General features: G+C 41.6%; 1 protein-coding gene across 1 annotated transcript in view; it reads left to right on the forward strand.

Annotated features, from left to right (window-relative positions):
• The window catches only part of DNER (delta/notch like EGF repeat containing), a 1,567,341-nt gene that overhangs the window by 1,009,783 nt on the left and 536,489 nt on the right, over positions 1 to 21,069 (forward strand). Inside the window, exon 7 of the mRNA XM_069618306.1 lies at positions 8,444 to 8,557. Within this exon, the coding sequence (XP_069474407.1) occupies positions 8,444 to 8,557 (114 nt within the window). The remainder of the gene's footprint in view (positions 1 to 8,443; positions 8,558 to 21,069) is intronic.

Genomic DNA, 21,069 nt, shown 5'->3' on the forward strand with positions numbered 1-21,069 from the left:
ATACTGTCTGGACTGCATTTTGTTTTGTATCTGTACTTATTAGAATTTGTCGATGAACTAAATTTATATAATTATTAGTTTCAATTAACAGCATATATTGTTTTTACCCCTTAGCTAATGTTCCCCTTGTTAAGATGGGGAAAAAAGAAAGCCGTTCGCCAAGTGGGGTCCCTAGATGGTAACACATTCAATAAAAACAGTGATAGAAATTACAACACACGGAAAACTCAGGGTGCGTTGGAGGACTATTTTAAAGAGATCTCAGGAGAAATTAGAAGAAAGGATTCAATTAGCATAACAGGCTCTTGAAGAGCCATTACTTATATAGCCTCCCAAGATCATGGGAGGTGGGGGGACTTGCATATTCTGGGAACTTCAAACTAGTCAAACAAGTCTGTAAGTGATCTTGACAAGCACCAGTGAGACCATGGTTCCATGGAGGACACTGACAAAAGTTCTTCATTCTGCCGCATCTACATCCAATACCCTGGGTGTGAAGAACATTTTGGCAGATGTGTAGTAGGCTCTCATATTGACTGCATCCGTGTGGCGTCTGTGGATGTCCTCGTGTCTGCTCATTAGGTATACAACTGCAAAGATGGCAAGAAGGCATTACAAATGCTATTTCAGACCTGCATGCCAAGGTGATTATCATTTTTTATTGTCTGAAGAGTTTCAGACAATCTGTTTTGGGATCTTTAGATATTATTGATGACATGATCAGATCACTTAAAAGACCTTTGTCGACAGACAAGAGCCCTTAGTATCCCCAGCCTAGATCCAGATATGCCTCAGATCATTGATTTTAAAACCAATACATGAGTCAATCTATATCGACAACAACCAGAAGTCTGTTATAGTACACGTCGTACCACAGGCTATTACACAACCCTCTAGCCCCAAGATTTTACCCGGGGAGAAGAGCATGTTGCCCAGTGGTACGGGGTCTGCTTCGCTGCCTGTCTTACAATTTCCTACAGAAGCAGCTCCACTGTTGGGGTACTGGTGGGGCTTGATGCCTTAAACAGTAACACATTATAATCTACTGTTCCCTAATTAATAAACTATCTCCTTGGCTGAAAACTAAAATCATTGGCCCTAAGGTTGATCCACGCAAATTATTGATGGTGAGATGCATTGGGTGGGTGGGCAACAGGATGAAAAACATTAGCAGTCATTATGTAGTCATTACATTTGCTGACCCTATTTTGGCAGAGTTTGAATTCTAACTTGACTGCATTCTCTTATTGCAATGGACGTTTTTCAAATTCGACCGCAGGTAATACTTCGAACCCGAGGAGACACTTTGACAGACAACCACCTCCCCAGGATACATTTATTCCACCCTGCCCCAATCTTATTAATATTACCCTATTTGAAGACCTGAGGCCCCCAAAAACTGCCCAAATGACCCAGAGTTCTCTCTCTAGTATTGGGGAAAGGGACCTAAATATCTGGAATTCGCTTACAGGTCCTAACATCCTTGAACGAAATAGACTGACTACCCCAAGACCCTCCTGGGAAGTCTCCATCTGAATTGAAATCAGTTGGGGACAGATAGTGAAACCAGGTGAGGGCGGTTGTACTGTTTCCATTCTGTCTTGTTATTTTGCAGGTCATCATGATAGGTGGAATAACATTGATATCATATGAAAATTGCAACTCTTTGACATGATTCTCCTGCAAGACACATGTGCTATTGATTACTTGTTTTACACAATCTTTCATATCATAGCCGCAACAAAGATTTCAGGTCAACCATATGGGAAATTAGTGACCCTGGTTAAAGTTTCCCAGAACTATGACCCCCCACCCCCATTCCGCTGTCTTCCACATCATTTGCCATCCAATTCACATCACTAAAAACTATTAGCACATGGAGATCATTATTGACCTCCTCTCAGCCAATCAGAATGTTCAGAGAGCATTCCATAACTAATGGTATTGGCTGAATTCTGAACATTCTCACTTCACAAAGCAGACTGTGAAAAAACAATGTAATTTTGGGGCACAATATTTTTTAAATGTACCCTCCCTCTTTGGGAAGATATTTATTTCACTGCAACATTCAAATTAACATACCAAAGGGAACTCATTTAATGTTATGTTACACCTATCGCATTCCCAAGTGCAACCTTTTCCACTTTAACCACGTTGGCAATGAAAATGCTTAACTTATGAAGACAACCTTGTTATTTAAATACCAAAAAATTTCAAAAACACATTGGGCCACATTATGAGTCTGGCGGTAACCCTGACTGTGCTTCCGGTGGGTTTCTGCCAGACTCGTGACATTTTACTGGCACCTGGCTTGCCGGTGCCACGGGGACATTACAACTTTGCAACCAACTTCTTTAAGGGGGTACCGCAATGTACGAAATCTACGAAAGGGGTTTCTTGGTTTAAGGACACTTGCAAAATACCCATAGTTTAGTTGCGAAATGCCTTAAAATTTGAGAAACATGACGTGTTGAGGATTGTGCAAGCCAGGTCATCCTATACAAAGGCTTGGCGCGCAAGGAAAGTGGCACTAAATGAACAAGATTGCTATTGGCTGCAGCACAATCTAATTCAAATATTTTTTGGGAGCTTAGGAATCGTGGACACAAAAATAGGGGCAACAGTAATGTGGTTAATACTTATGTCCCAGGCAAAGTCTGGGTGAACCACATTTCTTCTCTATATGGAAATTACTCCCTATTAGCCAAATTAGGAGCTGGTATTATTGAGACCAGAGGAAATCCACCCAATAAGAAAATGGATCTTCGTTTCCCTTATTATGAGACTATAATTGCTCTACAGAAACAATTGTCTGGGAAAATCCCAGGTCCTGATGATCTTCCCTCTGATCTATTTCACTCCCTAGAGGATTTCTGGACTCTGGTCCTCAATTGCCTCTTTAATCGTATGCTAGAACAATGCCTTTTCTGATTTCTTGGAGGCGAGCAATTATTGTGCCCATCTTTAAGAAGGAAAGTAGACAGTCAGCAGAAGCATTCAGACCCATCTCCCTCCCTGACTCCCAGTTTAAGAGTCTTTGGTAGGGCAGTTTTGCAGAAATGGGGCAATAAGCAACATATACTTGTTGACAACCAACTGGGGTTTCAGGAGGGGGTGGGGATGAATGAGAAAGCCCTACATTTATATTTGATCATAGCAAACTCTACTTACCTGCAAAAGGTGATGGTCTACCTGGTGTTCATGGACCTGAGGACCTGAGCACTGCTTTTGATATAGTTAACAGGGAGACGCTATGGCAGTGTCTCAGGTAAATTGATTGTCTGATTGATCTTCTCCGCATTCTTTCATGCCCCCATAAAGATAACTTAGCATGCATACAATCTAGGGACAATGGACATTGTACACCCTGATTCCCAGTTGAAACACGTGTCCGCGCGGCTGTGTGCTTGCGCAATTGCTTTTTTCATTATGTATCAATGGCCTTACAGATTGTCTATACAGCTGCATTGCCGATGTCCCTCATTTTGGCAAGCAACATATCCCTGTTTTAGAGTATGCTAACAATACTGTTTTGTTGGCCTTACCCCACACTCCTTACAAAAGCTTTTGGATGCCTATTCTAAATTCATGAAGGACCTAGATTTGTTGACAAATGATTTTAAATCGCCAGTTCTAATTTGCAATCGAGGAGGCAAGGTAAAAATTGTAAAAATACAATCTTTTTGGGATAGACTACATGCGGCTGAAAATTGTAGGGTCCTATGAATATTTGGGGAATTCATATTCCTCTGGCCTTAACGGTGTAGCATGTATCGAAAAACAGGTGCTTAGGATGTAATCGGCTATTGGGGGTATAAAGAGGTTTACCAAGCTGTACAAAGTGCAGTGTGCACTAGTGATGCTCCGAGTGTACAAGTCTTACAATCTCTTTCAACACCTCGCCTTCTTTTTATGCCAGGAAATGTACTCACGAATCTTTGGGTTTTATCCGGATGTTTGTAGAGTAGAGAGACGTCCCCCCAGGAGTCCAGAGACCATGAGTAGTACTCTGTGCACCTAGGGGGCCACCCCCTGGGAAACCCTCGTGGGGAAGAAAACCCAGAATCAGACAGGTTCCGATTGTGTAGAATGGTAGTCCACAGGATCGATGAAGAAGTAGAATAGTGAGCTTGCTGTTCAATTGAAGACTGGATGCGGAATACGAATAATCCAAGGTAAGGTGCTGGGGAGGAACCCAACAATACCAGGAGAAGTGAACTGACACTCGAGAGACGAGACTCCAGAGGTAGGAGAGGAGAAAGAAACAAAGTGACAGCAGGAGGAGAGGAGCCGAGGGTGAGAGAGGCCGACGGCGGAAGGAGGAAAGAAACAGAGAGAGGTAAGTAAAACAGAAACTGTGAGCACGGGAGTGGCAGACGCCGGAGCGGAATAAAAGATGCCGAGTGGGGCTAGGAGCAGCTAACACGGCAAGCCGTGTGGAAAAGGAAACAGCGAACGGCTAAAGTTGGCAGACGCTGAGCTGAGGAAAGGCGCTGCGAGCAGCGAGTACGGCAAAAGCCGAGCGGGGAAAAGCGCCGCAAGGCCAGGGGCAGTAGAAGTCGAACTGAAGAAAGGAAAATGAAAATACGAGTGAAAGGGCTGCTGGAGAGCACAGCACCAAGGGTTAGGGAGCAATGCATACACGGGAACGAGTAGCAACGCAGAGTGTGTTAGTGATTCAGTGTATAAGTAGGAGTGATCACGTGGAAACTGAGTGCGAGAACTAGACCTGCACTGTTAGGTAGTGGAAACGTGATCCAACAGGCGCCATCTTGAATTCCACTGGGTGCGCCGATGATGGTGAATCTTCCAGTGTTTCCAAAGACTTCTAGGGGTGTTCCTAACAACAAGACTAACCCAAAGGTGGTCACTTATGTATGGATCAAGCAATTGGGGCTTTGCAACATCTCACTCCTAAGTACATTAGACAATTAAGTCATTGAATAGATCTTGTATTTACCCCCACAAGTGCCTAACTACGCAGTTAACAAAGAATTGGACGCATTATTCTTAGAGGACTATTGGAGAATGGGACTGATTTGTCTCTGGCTAAGGGTATGGACCATTGATAAGGCAATACTGGCTAAAGCAATTATGATCTATGTTATGAGTAGTGAGAAAAACCACTAACATTCCTTGGCCTGCTTTTTGAAAAGTAGTCTTTACAGGCTCGGAATTTCACAAGCTACTTCTATAATACCACAGGACTTTAAAAAAGTTGGCAAGCAGAATTATTTCCAATTTGCAGTTAAGACGTAATCTGGAAAGAGAAGACACTGAAATTGTGAAACCAATCATATAGTTCTGCTTGATGGTCAGCTGCTCAGTTATTTGTCATGGCCCAAGACAATGAACGAGCGAGATCTTATTAACAGAGCTTAGTTCAAAGACATATGGCTGCCTGGGGTTATTGCGAAGTTGATGGGTAATTTGACAACTGATCAAAGTTGCCGGCAAAGGTGCGACGCAGCAAAGGGAGACTTGCTACACTCGTTCTCCTTTCCATGTCAGCACTTGTTAATCCCAATTCTCAAATCTTTGAATAGTAGGCATTGTAAACCTGCCCTTGTTTTTGGTGTTGAAGGCAATGACCCCAGTAATATCGTGTACATTGTTGGGATTTCTAAAATCTTCCCTGAGAATTATAGTTACCCTGCTAAAATGAATAGCAGGATAACTGGTGCATATATGGTTGTATCAAACTGCTTGATATTGTCACTATTCTCGTCTAGGTTCCTTGTGTACACTGATTGTACAGTAATGTTTCATTGCATTGTAAGTTTGATGGGCATTTTATCTGAATACATTTTATAGACATACATAAATACATACATGTATACACAATCCCTGGAATGAACAGCACTCAAAAACGTGTGCAGCGACCAGGCTGCTGTGTGGATAGATGGCACCTCTAGAAGGTGTAAAGGTCTTCACCTCTGCTCCGGTAGTTTAAATTCCCCCATCACACGAACGAGCAGAACACAAGCATTACACACAGCATCCAGTGACACATGCTTTCATTATTAATGAGCACACCTGTTTCTATGGGATGGGTTGTATGGCAATATGATCACCGTTAAACAAGCACTGGAGAGATGATATCCCTGAGAAAAATGCCGAACCATTGAATGGATACACATCAGTGAACCAGGGCTGGAAATAAATCACCAGTGTGTAGAGCATGGGTAGGCGACCTTTGGCTCTCCAAATGTTTTGAGTTACAACACCCAGCATAGTCAATGGCAAGGGATTATTTATTTATTTATTGCATTTGTTGTTAGCGCCCAGGACACAGAGTTATCACGGCACTAGAAATTATGGTACAGGTTACAGGGTAGTGTTTAGGTTACAGATGATACATGTTTCACAATCAGAGCATGTACACGTTACATGGAAGTGTTTGGTTACAGCCGATGAAGAGTTTCAGGCATATTTGTCGAAAAGTGCAGTTCTGACTTTTTGGTGAAAGATTGGGTAGGATGTTGATCCTTATGGATCCTTATGGTGATCCTTATGCGAGTAGTAGTCTAAAATGTCAGTCAGAGGAACAATGCTCTTTTAATCACAAAAAAATGTACAACAGATAAGGAATCTGATTTGACAGGAAGCAATGAGCTTCTTACAATGGGGGTAGTTTGAGGGTTTCTGACCAGGTTGTGGAGGGAGTAAATGGAACAGTCACCCGGGACAATACATAAGTGGACATTCATAGATTAAGGACAATCAACTTTGCACATTTTTAAGTGCAGGTAGGCAAAATGGATTCTGAGCTCGGGATGTGACCCTGATGGGTGGAGTGCTAGAGTGAGGGCAGAGGAAGTGAGGGACAGAGGCAGGTTAGAGGCAAGAGAAAAATGTTAGCTAGCCACAGATGAGAGATAGGTTAAGAGGGTAACTCGGGGAGAGGAGGTATCGGGCCCCTGATATAGAGGTGTTCTGCATTATAGGCTCAGCAGAAGCTTAATGGAACACGCTTAGATGTGTCAATCCAAAGCATGAATGACCTCCTGGCTCCTTGACGATCTGAATCATAACTCTCAAGGGCAATGCTACTTTTCCCACATTAGGTATGCCTACAAAACTGCAATACTTAACATCTTTATCTTACCAGATGAAGGCACGTTTGTACATTAAAACGTTCTAGGTTCATGAATGCTTGCTCTTCTATGCTGAAACTTTGCAAAAATATATCTGGGAGCAATAGGAATATTTGGGGTACATTATTTTAAATTTCACAGTGTTTTCCCCCATGGGTCTATGAATGCCATTAAAGCATCTGTGTTTTATGAAATATCCCAGCTCCTATTCACTCAGTTAATCACTGTCAGTTACCAGCTAGTACTATTGTCAAATGTGCTGTTGCCTTTATGACATTGTAAAGTATCTCTCACCAATAGACTTCCCAAGTCTCTTACTACTGCTTTTAAATAATCTGCGCCTTTTCTCTACATAATATCAATATTAAAATAAGAATGAAAACAAATATCACTTTTTGTTAGGAACCTGTTTGCTCTTAGTAATTCACTCAGAGAGACCAGACCTTCTGGATAATTTACTTCCATAAGATTTTTCGGCAAATGTAAAAAATAAAAATACAGAATGCTAAAGCCTGAATTCTACTGAGAAATGTTTCCAGTCACTGAACAGGCATAAGCCCTCCTTGGACACCTCTATTTCACTGGAAGTAGAAATTGTGAAGGTTTGGGATGCAGTGCCATGAGCATTCAAACTATCAAAAGGATATATAGCAGTGGACAGATGGAAGGTACCTTATGAATCACAATGCACCACATCGCTAGTTCAACGTTCCATGCTGCACCATGCAGCATCAACTTCACTTGTAAAACCTTGGCATTCATTCTTTCGACCGTCAAGAACATAGAAAGCGGACTGTAAGCCAAACCCCGGTAGCAGATTCTCTCCCTGAACTCATTCGCACGATTTAATGTTTAAGTAAAAACATCGATGGAAGAGATCAGAATAAATCTGACAGAGTCTTGGTGGCGCTCCATCTCTCTTGTTTAGTCAGCGATTCCCTGTAAATACAATCTGGAAACAATCTGTGATTTGTAGCAGTCTGTTGCCCTATTTCAAGATTGCCAAGCACGGTATCTGCCACCAGAGAAGGCATGAAACACATACTGCAATAGCCTCAGTCGGCTGTTTAGCTTCTCCACCAGGCTGCAGATCTCCCATTCAGAATGAATTCCTTCTGCGTGTGTTGCGGTGTCAGTCAAAATGGCGCGCGTGTGCTGATAGCTTCCTCGCGCCTCCATATGGATGCTCTGCCACCTTGCCTCTACTTGGCAAATCTGTTGAATTCAAATGTTTTTGCAACACTCACACTAAAACTGTGCATTTTACTGGGGCTGATTGAATTCTGTTCTAGAAGGGGCGAGTGTCGTAATGAAAGTTATTTATGAACGTGTGTGTTTCGTTTTAGGTTACACTGGAGTCGTGTGTGAGTCGGTGGTCGACCACTGCTCTCCTCAGCCGTGTGAAAATGACGGCGTATGTTTCTCCAGTCTCAGTGGATTCAGCTGTCAATGCCTCGAAGGTACATTTGAATAAATATGAAATAGTTTGTCAGTAGGTTGTTGCCCAATGTTTTACCCTCCGCAACTCACTACTCTTTAAGTAGTAAGATAGGCCTCATTACAAGTTTGGTGGTACAGTTAAAAACGTGGCAGTAATTCTGTTGCTACCATTTTCTCTGCACCGCCAAATTATCATTATTTACCGAATTACCGCCAATAGAGGCAGATAAACTGCCAGCTTGTTCCTGGAGGTTACTCCTCCACTTTACCTCCAAGAATCAACAGGTTTACTGTACCGTAATTCCACTAACGGTAAATCCACCCAAAATTCCAATGGGCGCCAAAAATGGGGAATTACCACTTGCAATCTCATGGCCAAGGGGCTATTATGGTAATTAAGTTTGGCAGTATTTCGGCAGATATATCGTTGGAATACCGCCAAACTCATAATGAGGCCCAGTTGACTGCAGTGATCTCAGTGCAACCTGAAAGTCATTGGGCCTCATTATAAATTTACCATGGTTCTACAATTTTTCCGGTGGTAAACTCCATCCAAGAGCTGGAGCTAAGTCAGGCACCCCACCAGCAAAAAAACAGCCGGTATTACCAGCACCAGTAATGCCGGCAACCCCCCATGGAGTCCTATGGAGTTAACAACCCTTCCCGCCACTTGTAATCCAATTTGGACGGTGCACTGTATGAGAGGTCAATATACTTGGAGTCTGTGGGACACCAAGGGGATTTTGGAAGATTTACCATGAGCAGTAACTCCACCACAGTAAATCATCCAATATTTGCATAGAAAGTGGAGGAGCTACGTCCTGCAACATGCTGAAGGTAACTCTACCCCCTTCCAGCCAAAGACAGAAATCTGTGGTAGTATAAAACTGGGGTAATTGCATTACTGACAAAGAAAGTGGTGGGAACGGAGCTACCACCACAAATGTAACCAGGCCTTCAAACCCATGAGCCCCAATGTTCTTTGCTACTGTTAGAACTTGTTAGCCAAAGTGGTAGATTAACAAAACATGTTGGAAGGCGGAAGCAAAGTGTTTTTAAAAAACTTGCTCCCAGAGCATGCTGTGCGCAGGTCCTCTGATGCCCAGGGGAGACCCACACATCGAAAAAGGGCTGCACTGTAAGGCAAAGTGTCATGCATTCAGCTCCTTCATACATATGGAAATGTTGGGCATTCATGTGCCCAACACCCAGCTGTAAAGTGTCCCTCCACAACCACATCAGTGGAGGTCGGGTATAATCCCTCCACACACATGGCTGCTGGGCGTCTAACTAGAGATAGACACTAACTAAAGGAGCTGTATATCCTTCAATACTTATGATCTTTATCCCACCAGTACAAGAATCCTTCCAGCTACCAATTTGCAGAGTACCATGGAATGTGTACTGTAGTAACAAACACACCAGCGGGCAGTATGCAATGCATTGCAAACAAATACGTAAACCACTTTATTACACGGCACTTTTACAGCCAGTTATACATTTAAAATATGGGGTCAAATGGATATAATGTTCCCTATAATGACGTGCCACATTTAAGATATAACCATAAATATATGTCCTTACCAGCTAATGACTGTATTGGGATGTTTTATGCAAATGAGGATCAAAATGGAGGAATCGGAAATGCTAGTCATCACTTTATATAATTTGTACTTGATATTAGAAGCTGCTTTGGAAAACTTTGGGCCTCATTCCGTGATTGGTGGTAGTCATGGCACTATTTGCGCCATGACTGCCTCCAATACCGGGTCCGGCACCGGTGTTGTTCAATGGGGACTTACTGATGCAGTCCGACCCTGCCGGGACCGGTAAGTCCCCATTTAACAAACCATTCCCCATTCCCGTTTGAGCCCCCATATGGCTCGATGGGAATGGGGAGGGTGCTAATAACGGGCTTGCGACTTGCAAGCCTGTTATTAGTGCCCTGGTCCCTTAGCGAGACCCGTAAGGGACGTGTGGTCAGACCACACTTCCTTACGGTCCCCGCCAAGGGACCTTGGAATAGGGCGGTAAGGGATTACCGGCACTGGTCTCCTTACCGGTGCCCGGTATCCCTTACCGCCCAGGTCGTAATGACCCCCTTTGTATCAATATAAGGGGGGCCTTATTAGCCCCCTGAGAAATCAGGATCATCAATAATGCACAAAAATACTGTTCCTGGAAGGACAACAGTTAAAATATTCACCCATTAAAGCACATTAAAATCAATCCAGAAGAAAGTCTCAATGAGATTAATCAACAATGCCAATGTGTTATATATAGTTCAAAGGTAGACTTTGCTGCTAACAGAACTTCATCCAGTTTGTAATGAAGTTAGAATATTTCAATTTTGCAAAGTCTTTGTCCAACTCTCATTGGAACATGGGCAAACATATTTAGACTCAATCATGCCCCAGCTACACATGAACATACCTCTATGCATGCAGTCACATCCAACATATCCCTCATGCATTGATGTAGGTTTTCTTCAAGCACAAAACCTACCTCCGAAGAGGTTGTGGTAGCGGATTCCAATGAAAAGTTCTCTTTGCCCTTCACACATCCAAGGCAGTGGCTTATTTTATTATGAAAATTAACAAGGGGAGTCCTGGGAGTCTCTCTGCCCGACACTGGTTACGAGAGCCTTACCCAGATTCTTTAGCTCACTATCTTTCACAGAGGAGAAATATCCAAAACATATCAGTCTTTGTCCTGCCCTGGGGCAGTCCAGCACTGAAATGCTAGGCAATTCCCCTCTGAACAAGAGTACCAACAGCAACCCCAGACACGTGTTTTGCTCTGGTTGGACCTCATCAGTAGGGTGGAGCTGTGCCTCTCTAAGAATAGTGAGAAAGGGGTCCACGTCTGGATTCCCCTAATAACTTATGAAAATCTGTTCACATGGTCGACATGCATGTTTCGGCATTAACAGGCAATCATTTACTCCATACCTTCATCAGGACCATTTAAAGTAATGAGACTGATATGTTCCAGGATGTGCATGCAAAGATTACGTACATGCATTAGAACTTAATTATGTAAACATCATATATAGCTCTTTATTTATTCCAATATAAGAAATAATATTGCGAGGCTGCTAATTGCACGTTGCACCTTATCAACTGTAAGTTGTATTTTGTGGCAGCTAATTGCACATAGCTCTTTAACAACATTTTGCTGTACATTGCATGTTTTGCACAGTTAGTAGAGATAAGTAGTATCAGAATAGGCAACCCTTATACACATGAATCTTAGGATCATGCGCACTATGCACTGATTTTTTAAATACTGCATTGTTTTGGTTATTTTAACAAATACCTAACCTGAATCGAGTGTCACTTTGTAATATTTTTAAATGCCGACCATTTATAGAACAGCTATCTGTTAATGGCACAGTTTATTTTACAAACATGTTTTAACGAGATTAATTACACATGGTTTAAACACGGCAAATAGACTCAATGAAAACACATTGCTATGCCTGATTTATAAGTAGGTATTGTTTAGCCACTTTTTCCAACTTAGCTGTTAAACCCAATCAAAGATGGCGGATCGGAGGAGTAGACCATAAGGAGGTGTGCACGACTCTCTACACTGTCACCATACAGACAATGCTAGTATAAATAGTCCTTCCTTTGTGTTCTTCATCCTTTACGTGAGCAAGCGGTTTGTTACCGCGAAACGCGACGTTTTCGTGCAATTTTTCCTGTCTTGGACATTTTAACCATTAAAGCATATTTTTGGCTGATAATTTAAGGTTTCCTGCCTCAGTGTTTTTGTTCAGATCACTGAACACAAACGGCTTCCTGGAGTACCCTCCACCTTCCCTGCACCCCTGTACAGGTTCTCTCAAAATACAAACATGTCAAGGGAAAAACGGCGTTGGAAGGGGCACCGCTCTTCTAATCAGCAGCAAAGCGCAGCATCTGCTTTTCTTTCTTCAAAAGGAGCCACAGATTCTTTGCTCCGGACAGCCCAGGACTTATGAAAGCACTGTGAAGCAACAGTTCCAGCTCACGGCGACAGACTTTCCATTTTTGTGGCTGGAGGAACCTTACCATCGGAGGGTGGAGGCGCATCCAACCATTGTGGCAGGTCCAACACTGTTTTTACTGGCTTACTGTGTTTTATACTAAAATAAGCTTCACTTAAACTGGGCTTCCGTTTTAAGGATTGTTTTATAAGCACTTTGGCTCTCAGAAAGCCTCGCACAGGAAGTGAGAATCATTTCTCTAGTGAGACAGTTAACCATTGTCAGTCATCTCACACGATAATATGTCTACACAAAAGGACAGAGAAAATGCATGCAAGGAACAAGCAGTGTTTTTATTTTGTGAAAAGCAAACCTGTGCCGCTGCAAGTAAGCCTAATAACAAACCACCAGACACTCAGTCCAATGAAGAAGTGAGACTTCTCAGAGAACTGGAAAAGCTCCAAAGAAGGGAGATCAGTAAATGGTGGGAAAAGTATTCGTTGCAGGATTACATTGAAGTGGGACGGATCCCGAGAGGCTTACGAATATTAATGACACTGACTATTGAAGAGCAGGTTATGCTGGAAGAATGGGGTGAATCAAGTAACAGGTGCTCAGTGACATTCCTTAACATTCTTATCAAATACGCAAGGATTGATCGTCAAAAAGCATTATCTAGAACACAAGAAATTGAAGAACAACTCAAAAAGACCAACCAAAGTGAAGAAGGGAAAGCCATTCGAGCAAACATGGAAAAGGGACTGAAAACATTTGAGGAAGAAATAAAGCTGCGGAAACAATGAAAATTTCTCCGAGATAAGGAGAATTATGAAAAGAGAAAAGGGAAGGGTGCTCACATTTGCAAAAAGGTTTGACACTTTGTGAAGAACACTCCCAACAACAGAATCTAATGCTGAGAGCGCAGCATCAAGTGTACCATCATCTTCCGATGTAGACTCCACAGAGAGTGAAAATGATCAGCCCCAAAGCAAATAGAATTTTTTAGAAGAAATGATACTCTTAGGAATGGATGGCAGAAGCGGAAACAACAAAAAAACAAGAGGATGAGGATGGGGAAAATCGACCAAGTCCCGAGGCACGAGAAAACAAGGAGGAGCAACCGCCTTAGACACCGCAGCAGCGGACAAGACGGACAGACCAACACGCTCTGGGACAAAAAATTGATGGTAACACAAAGTCAATCACCAGATATGTCCATCATCAATTTAACATCACGTGACTTTTCAACAGAAGAACAAGAGGTGCTCAAACTTGGACTAAATTTCTGCCCCTCCGCCTCATACAACTACGCAGAAACTAGAATAGATTTTGACAAATATATGCGTAAGATCCGCCTGAAAAAATTATTTGCAGTTAATCCTCCAAAGACCAAAGATGACAACCCATGAATGGGATACACTTCTTTGGTCATAGAAGACATACATGTTCTATGAGATCTCATACATCTAGAAACCAAATGGCAAGAAAATGAAGACATAAGTGATCCCCAATGGGATTTTATGAACATCTGCACCGACTGGCCTTGTAAGAGTAATCTCAAACTAAAATCACGCTTTAATCCCATGTTCAACCCTGGTGGAAACATTGAGGCCTTTCAAGATCTGGTTATAAATGACCTCAAGAAGTTTAAAAAACCTAAATTGACATTTCTAACAATTTAACTTGTCGAGAGCAGGAGATTCTATCCAGCATGAGAACATTGGAAGACTATATCATTAAACCTTCTGACAAAGGTACCAACATTGTCATAATGAATAGGTCTGATTATATCATCGAAGCTAACAGACAATTGAAGGATCATAAATGCTACAAGTTACTGGATATGGACCCAACAGTAGAAATGAACAAAAAACTCTTTCAGCTACTGATGAAATGGAAGGAGAAAGGCCTATTGGAAGAAGATATGTGTAAATATCTGCATCCCAAGTTTCCAATGATGCCCACAATTTACTTCTTGCCAAAAGTCCACAAAAATAAAACTCGACCACCAGGAAGACCCATAGTAACCTTATGTGGGGCACTGCTTGAAAATGTGTCAAAACTAGTAGATGAAACATTGATTAACTTTGTTACCAGTTTACTGTCATACTTACAAGATACAAAGGATTTCCTTAATAAAATTGACGGTATACCTTGGGAAAAGACTTACCTACTAGCCACATTAGATGTGGTCTCTCTATATACCTCAATTAAACATACAGATGGACTGAAGTCTTGTGAGTATTTTCTAAAAACCAAATCACTGAACTATTTGGAACATGGAAAGATGATTTTAGAGATGATCAACCTTTTCTTAACAAATAACAGTTTTTTATTTGACAACAACTTTTACACCCAGTTGCAATGTACAGCCATGGGTACAACGTTTGCTCCCCATACTTAAATTTAACGATGGGATGGTGGGAGAAGTTTCCAGTATGGGTCCCCTCAAACAGTCACCAAACGGACAAAGTGGTCCTGTGGCTGCCTTACATTGACAATCTATTTGTAATTTGGGACGGACCTATAGATAAATGGTTGGAGTTTGTAAAGTCACTTAACATAAATGAATACAATCTTCAATTCACTGAGTGCCACAGTAAGACCACCATTGTCTATTTAGATATAATTGTAACTGTGGCACAAGATGCCTTAGTGACTGAATTGTACCGTAAACCCACAAGCTCCAACACACCACTGCATGCCAAAAGTAACCACCCCACAGCATTAAAGTGGAGCATCCCCTATGGGGAATTTATCCACATTAGACGGAATTGTTCCCAACTGGAAACTTATGACAAGGAATGTAGAATCATAGCCCTGAGGTTTCAACAAAGAGGTTATCCAAAAAAAGTGTTGGAGAGAGCGTATCTCAAAGGACGACAAAAGGATCGCTCTATTTTGTTAATGCCCAAGGTTCAAATTGAAATGGAAATGGAAGAAATGGACACACGGCTCATCTTGACATTCAGTAAAGCCTCTAAGCACATTTGCCACATAATACATAAACATTGGCATGTACTTAAACAAGATGAGCATCTGGGGTGTACCTTTGGTTCGAACATTAACATTACTTATAGACGTTCCACCTCTCTGAAAGACAACCTGGTATCAAGCTATATGAGTCCCAGAACCTCACTAGCGGTTCCAAGCTGGCTAAGTGCAAATCCGGAAGGCTTTCACAAATGCACAAAATGTAAGGCATGTAAGTTTGCAAAAAACACCAAAAACTACCTACATCCTGTATTAAAAAACAACGTGATCATAAAATCTAGGATCACATGTGAACCAAAGTATGTTGTGTAAGTCCTTACTTGCTCGTGCGACAAATGTTATGTCAGGAGTACGATCAGCAAGTTGAAACTCAGGATCTTACAACATATAAGAGCGATCAAAAATGTCGATCCTACATATCCAATGGCCCTACATTTCCAAGAGAGGCACAGAGGCAAAATGGAAGGCTTTAGGTACTTTGGTATACATACCATCCCAAAAACAGCAAGGGGTGGTAATCGGGAACTCCTTCTCAGACAAAAGGAAACAAGAAACATCCTAGACTTTGAGACCAAGAAACCTCAGGGCCACAACCTAGATGAAGAATTGTACACCTTCCTAGGGACTTAAGTTGTTAAAGAAGCACCTCAAGCTATTTTATGCATGGATTTTCAAAAAGATCCCAGACTCCAGCATGACTTTTCACTATTTCTAATTGTATTATTAGCCTTGTGTCAATGTATATGCAAATGCTTTTGTTGTATAAGGCAGTTTGTTTGCAGCGTTCGCAGGAAATATGCCTTTCACAAGCATTAGGGTTAAAAGGTCTATTAATTCAATATTTTACCTCTGTATAGAGAATTGAATGCACTTTAGTCCTTTCCTTTTACCTTTTTTGCCTTTTTATCATTAGTCACTCTTTTTTCTTAAAAGGATGAGCAACATATCTTTAGTTGAGATATTATTTAACACATGTAAACATGCACTTACATGCACACTCTTGCCTTGGTCTCTCTCCATCTCTTGTTGGACATTATTTTCTGGTCGGCAATATTATTTGTGGTCTCCTCTATAACTTAGGCTTTATGATATATAGGCAAACGTTTTTATTAATGTTTAGTATCTATAACAAATGCAATTATCAGCGATTCATGTGTGTTTTCAAAATACAGAATTCTTATGCACTAAGCACTTTATTTATTCCAATATAGGAAATAATATTGCGAGGCTGCTAATTGCACGTTGCACCTTATCAACTGTAAGTTGTATTTTGTGGCAGCTAATTGCACATAGCACTTTAACAACATTTTGTTGTACATTGCATGTTTTGCACAGTTAGTAGAGATAAGTATTTGTATCAGAATAGGCAACCCTTATACACATGAATCTTAGGATCATGAGCACTATGCACTGATTTTTTAAACACTGCATTGTTTTGGTTATTTTAACAAATTCCTAACCTGAAGCGAGTGTCACGTTGTAATATTTTTAAATGCCGACCATTTATAGAACAGCTATGTGTTAATGGCACAGTTTATTTAACGAACATGTTTTAACGAGATTAATTACACATGGTTTAAACACGGCAAATAGACTCAATGAAAACACGTTGCTATGCCTGATTTATAAGTATGTATTCTTTAGCCACTTTTTCCAACTTAGCTGTTAAACCCAATCAAAGATGGCGGATCGGAGGAGTAGACCATAAGGAGGTGTGCACGACTCTCTACACTGTGACCATAGAGACAATGCTAGCATAAATAGTCCTTCCTTTGTGTTCTTCATCCTTAACGTGAGCAAGCGGTTTGTTACCGCGAAACGCATCGTTTTCGTGCAATTTTTCCTGTCTTGGACATTTTAACCATTAAAGCATATTTTTGGCTGACAATTTAAGGTTTCCTGCCTCAGTGTTTTTGTTCAGATCACTGAACGCAAACGGCTTCCTGGAGTGCCCTCCACCTTCCCTGCACCCCTGTACAGGGTCTCTCTCAAAAAAAAAAATTCCTAACCTGAAGCGAGTGTCACTTTGTAATATTTTTAAATGCCGACCATTTATAGAACAGCTATGTGTTAATGGCACAGTTTATTTAACGAACATGTTTTAACGAGATTAATTACACATGGTTTAAACACAGCAAATAGACTCAATGAAAACACGTTGCTATGCCTGATTTATAAGTATGTATTCTTTAGCCACTTTTTCCAACTTAGCTGTTAAACCCAATCAAAGATGGCGGATCGGAGGAGTAGACCATAAGGAGGTGTGCACGACTCTCTACACTGTGACCATAGAGACAATGCTAGCATAAATAGTCCTTCCTTTGTGTTCTTCATCCTTAACGTGAGCAAGCGGTTTGTTACCGCGAAACGCATCGTTTTCGTGCAATTTTTCCTGTCTTGGACATTTTAACCATTAAAGCATATTTTTGGCAATTTAAGGTTTCCTGCCTCAGTGTTTTTGTTCAGATCACTGAACGCAAACGGCTTCCTGGAGTGCCCTCCACCTTCCCTGCACCCCTGTACAGGGTCTCTCAAAAAAAAAAAAAAAAAAAAAATTATATATATATATATATTCAAAGAAAAAACTTTAGTTGCAGGGACGTTAAGGTGAGAACTTAACGCAACAAAACCCCTGAAATTCAGCACAAGCCACCTTAACTTTGCACCCCCTGTTGCATGGCCTATGACCACAATGATGACATCACAGATCACATCACTGATGACATAACTAATTACATATTTTAGGAGAACACTGATGACATCACAAATTGCATCACTTATGACATCACTGGTGACAACACTCATTACATTGTATATAACAGATGACATCAATAATGCATTGGACAAAACATGATTAATATGCTAGCTCATAAACACTTTTCTTAAGAGCAATGTAGGCCACAAACTTGGCCATGAACAAGGCTTTGGTCACTGGTCATCACCAAACACCATAGCAAGTGATCATTTAGTGTTGCAAAATACTAATGTGCATGGTTAAAAGCCATGCCTAGTAGCCCGTCACTGTTTTACAATATACAGTGGACAATGTTGAAAGCTGTAGTCAGTGGTCATAGCTAAAGGCAATAGCTAGTGCCCATTACAATGATAGAATTAATAGTCGACACAGCCAAAGTCCATTTCTTATGGCATGTTAATATTTTAAAATATACAGTGGACATGGCCAAAAGATGTACAAACTGCTCATGGTCAAAGGCCATGGCTAGCAGCCCATTTATATATTTGAATATATAGTGGGCACAGCCAAATATTTGGCCACTAGTGTGTTAATGCCCATGGCTAGTGGCAGATTAGTGTAGATAATATACAGTGGACACAACTAAAGGCTGTAGCCAATGGTGAAGGCCAAATTCTACAGTTGGTGGCCTGTGTATTTGTAATTTTTTAAAATAAGCAGTGCACATGGGTGAAGACTGTGGCCATTGTCCATGACTGAAGGCCACGATTAGTACCCATTAATGTGTTAACTATATTTGGCGATGGACACTGGCCATGGCTGAAGGCCATCCTTAATGCCGGTTACTGTTGTAATGTTATTAGTGATGTCAACAGTGATGTGATCTGTGATGTCATCATTGTGGTCAAAGGCTGCGCAACAGGGGGCCATGAAGTTAAAGTGGCTTTAGCTGAATTTAGGGATTTTGTTGTGTTAAGTTCTCAGCTTAACGTCCCTTCAACTAAAGATTTTTACCTCTTGCATTTGCAAGTGAATATAAGCCAGCATCAAGTTAGACACCATGGTAACCTCATCCACAATCAAGACATTACATTTTTTCAGAACTCGACCTACTTCTTGTGCTGCATTTGATGCAAGTTTCCGATATTCAATTCTATTATCATGCTCTGCTGGTAGCAACAACAACCAATGTAGGGTTACACTGCCTATATTAAATGCTCCTAAGCTGTGGAAGGTGTATCTATACATGACACCGAGCAGTCAGTCACATGTTGTATCATTGCTCTCAACCCATGAATTACAAATAATGTTCCTGTACCAGCCTATCCACTAACATACATTAATACAAGGTTGTAGTGAAGACAGGATTCATGTTTATGTTATGTTATATTATGTTATGTTACTTTGCATTTATATAACGCCTTATGTATCATTGGTATGATGTCAAGGCGCTGGTAGGTTGAATGCCCTCGGGAACTGTAGTTAAAGTCAGTATAGAGAGAGATAGAGAGAGAGTCATAAGGTGCGTGGGTGCACCGGATATGTGTGCAGCTGGTGTGGCTCTTGCATGATAGCTGCTTCTTAGCGGTAGGTGTGGTGGTTGGGAGGTCAGGAATATGTGTTCATTCTGGTAGGGGTTGATATCCAGACTGGTTTCTGGCTGCATTAGGCCTGAGGAGAAGCTTAGGCTAGCGGTGTGTGCTCAGCTAGCTGTGTTTAATTAGGATGATGTGGAGTATGTGGCGGGTGTTAGTATGAGAACAGCTATACCGAATGTGTCATAGTATCACTGTGTTCTAATTGAGTGGTGGTGTATAGGAGAGAGTAGGCGTGGTAGTGTGATATGGTGGTTTTCAGTAAGGCGCTTGAGATTGAGCGCTCATCTGTACCATCTATTCTATCTGTTTTATTCACTCTGTCCGTTCACTCAGTTTCGTCTGTTCATACATTTTGTCAGGTTCATCACTTAGTTTACGAGCCTTTCCATCCATTCCATCATTCGATCCTTCATCTACATAAACTACTCCATCCAATCTGTTGATCCATTTCATCCTTCCCATCTGTTTAGTGTGTTCCATCTGTTCTATCCTTTTTATTTGTTCAAACTGTTCCACTCGCTTCATCAGTTACATCCGCTCCATTCGTTCTATCCACTCCATCCGTTCCATCCACTCCATTCGTTCCATCCACTTCATCCGTTCCATGCACTCCATCCGTTCCATGTACTCCATCCGTTCCATGCGCTCCCTTCGTTCTATGAACTACATCCATTCCATCCGTTCCATCCATTCCATCCGTTCCATCTACTCTATCCATTCCATCTACTCTATCCGTTCCATCTACTCTATCCGTTCCATCCACTCCATCCATTCGATTCACTCTATCTGTTCCATCCACTCCTACTGTTCCATCTACTCTATCCGTTCCATCTACTCTATCCGTTCCATCCACTCTATCTGTTCCATTCAATCCATCCATTCCATCTACTCCGTCTACTCCATCCCCTCCATCTACTCTATCTGTTCCATCCAATCCATCCATTCCATCTACTCCATCTACTCCATCCCACTCCATCCGTTCCATCCAGTCCATTCGTTCCATCCAGTCCATCCGTCCCGCTACTGCATCCGTTCCCTCCACTCCATCCGTTCCATCCACTCCATCTGTTCTATCCACTCCATCTGTTCTCTCCACTCGGTTTGTTCCATCAGCTCTATTCGTTCCATCTGGTCTATCCATTACATCCACTCCATCTGTTCTATCTACTTCAGTTGTTCCATTTACTTCATCTACTCCATCTGTTCCATCCACTCCAATCCGCTCTTTTCATTCCATCTGCTCTATCTGTTCTATCCATTCCAGCTTTTCGT

Source organism: Ambystoma mexicanum, chromosome 10 (assembly GCF_040938575.1).
Source record: "Ambystoma mexicanum isolate Mex_15411 chromosome 10, UKY_AmexF1_1, whole genome shotgun sequence".
Classification (NCBI taxonomy): domain Eukaryota; kingdom Metazoa; phylum Chordata; class Amphibia; order Caudata; family Ambystomatidae; genus Ambystoma; species Ambystoma mexicanum.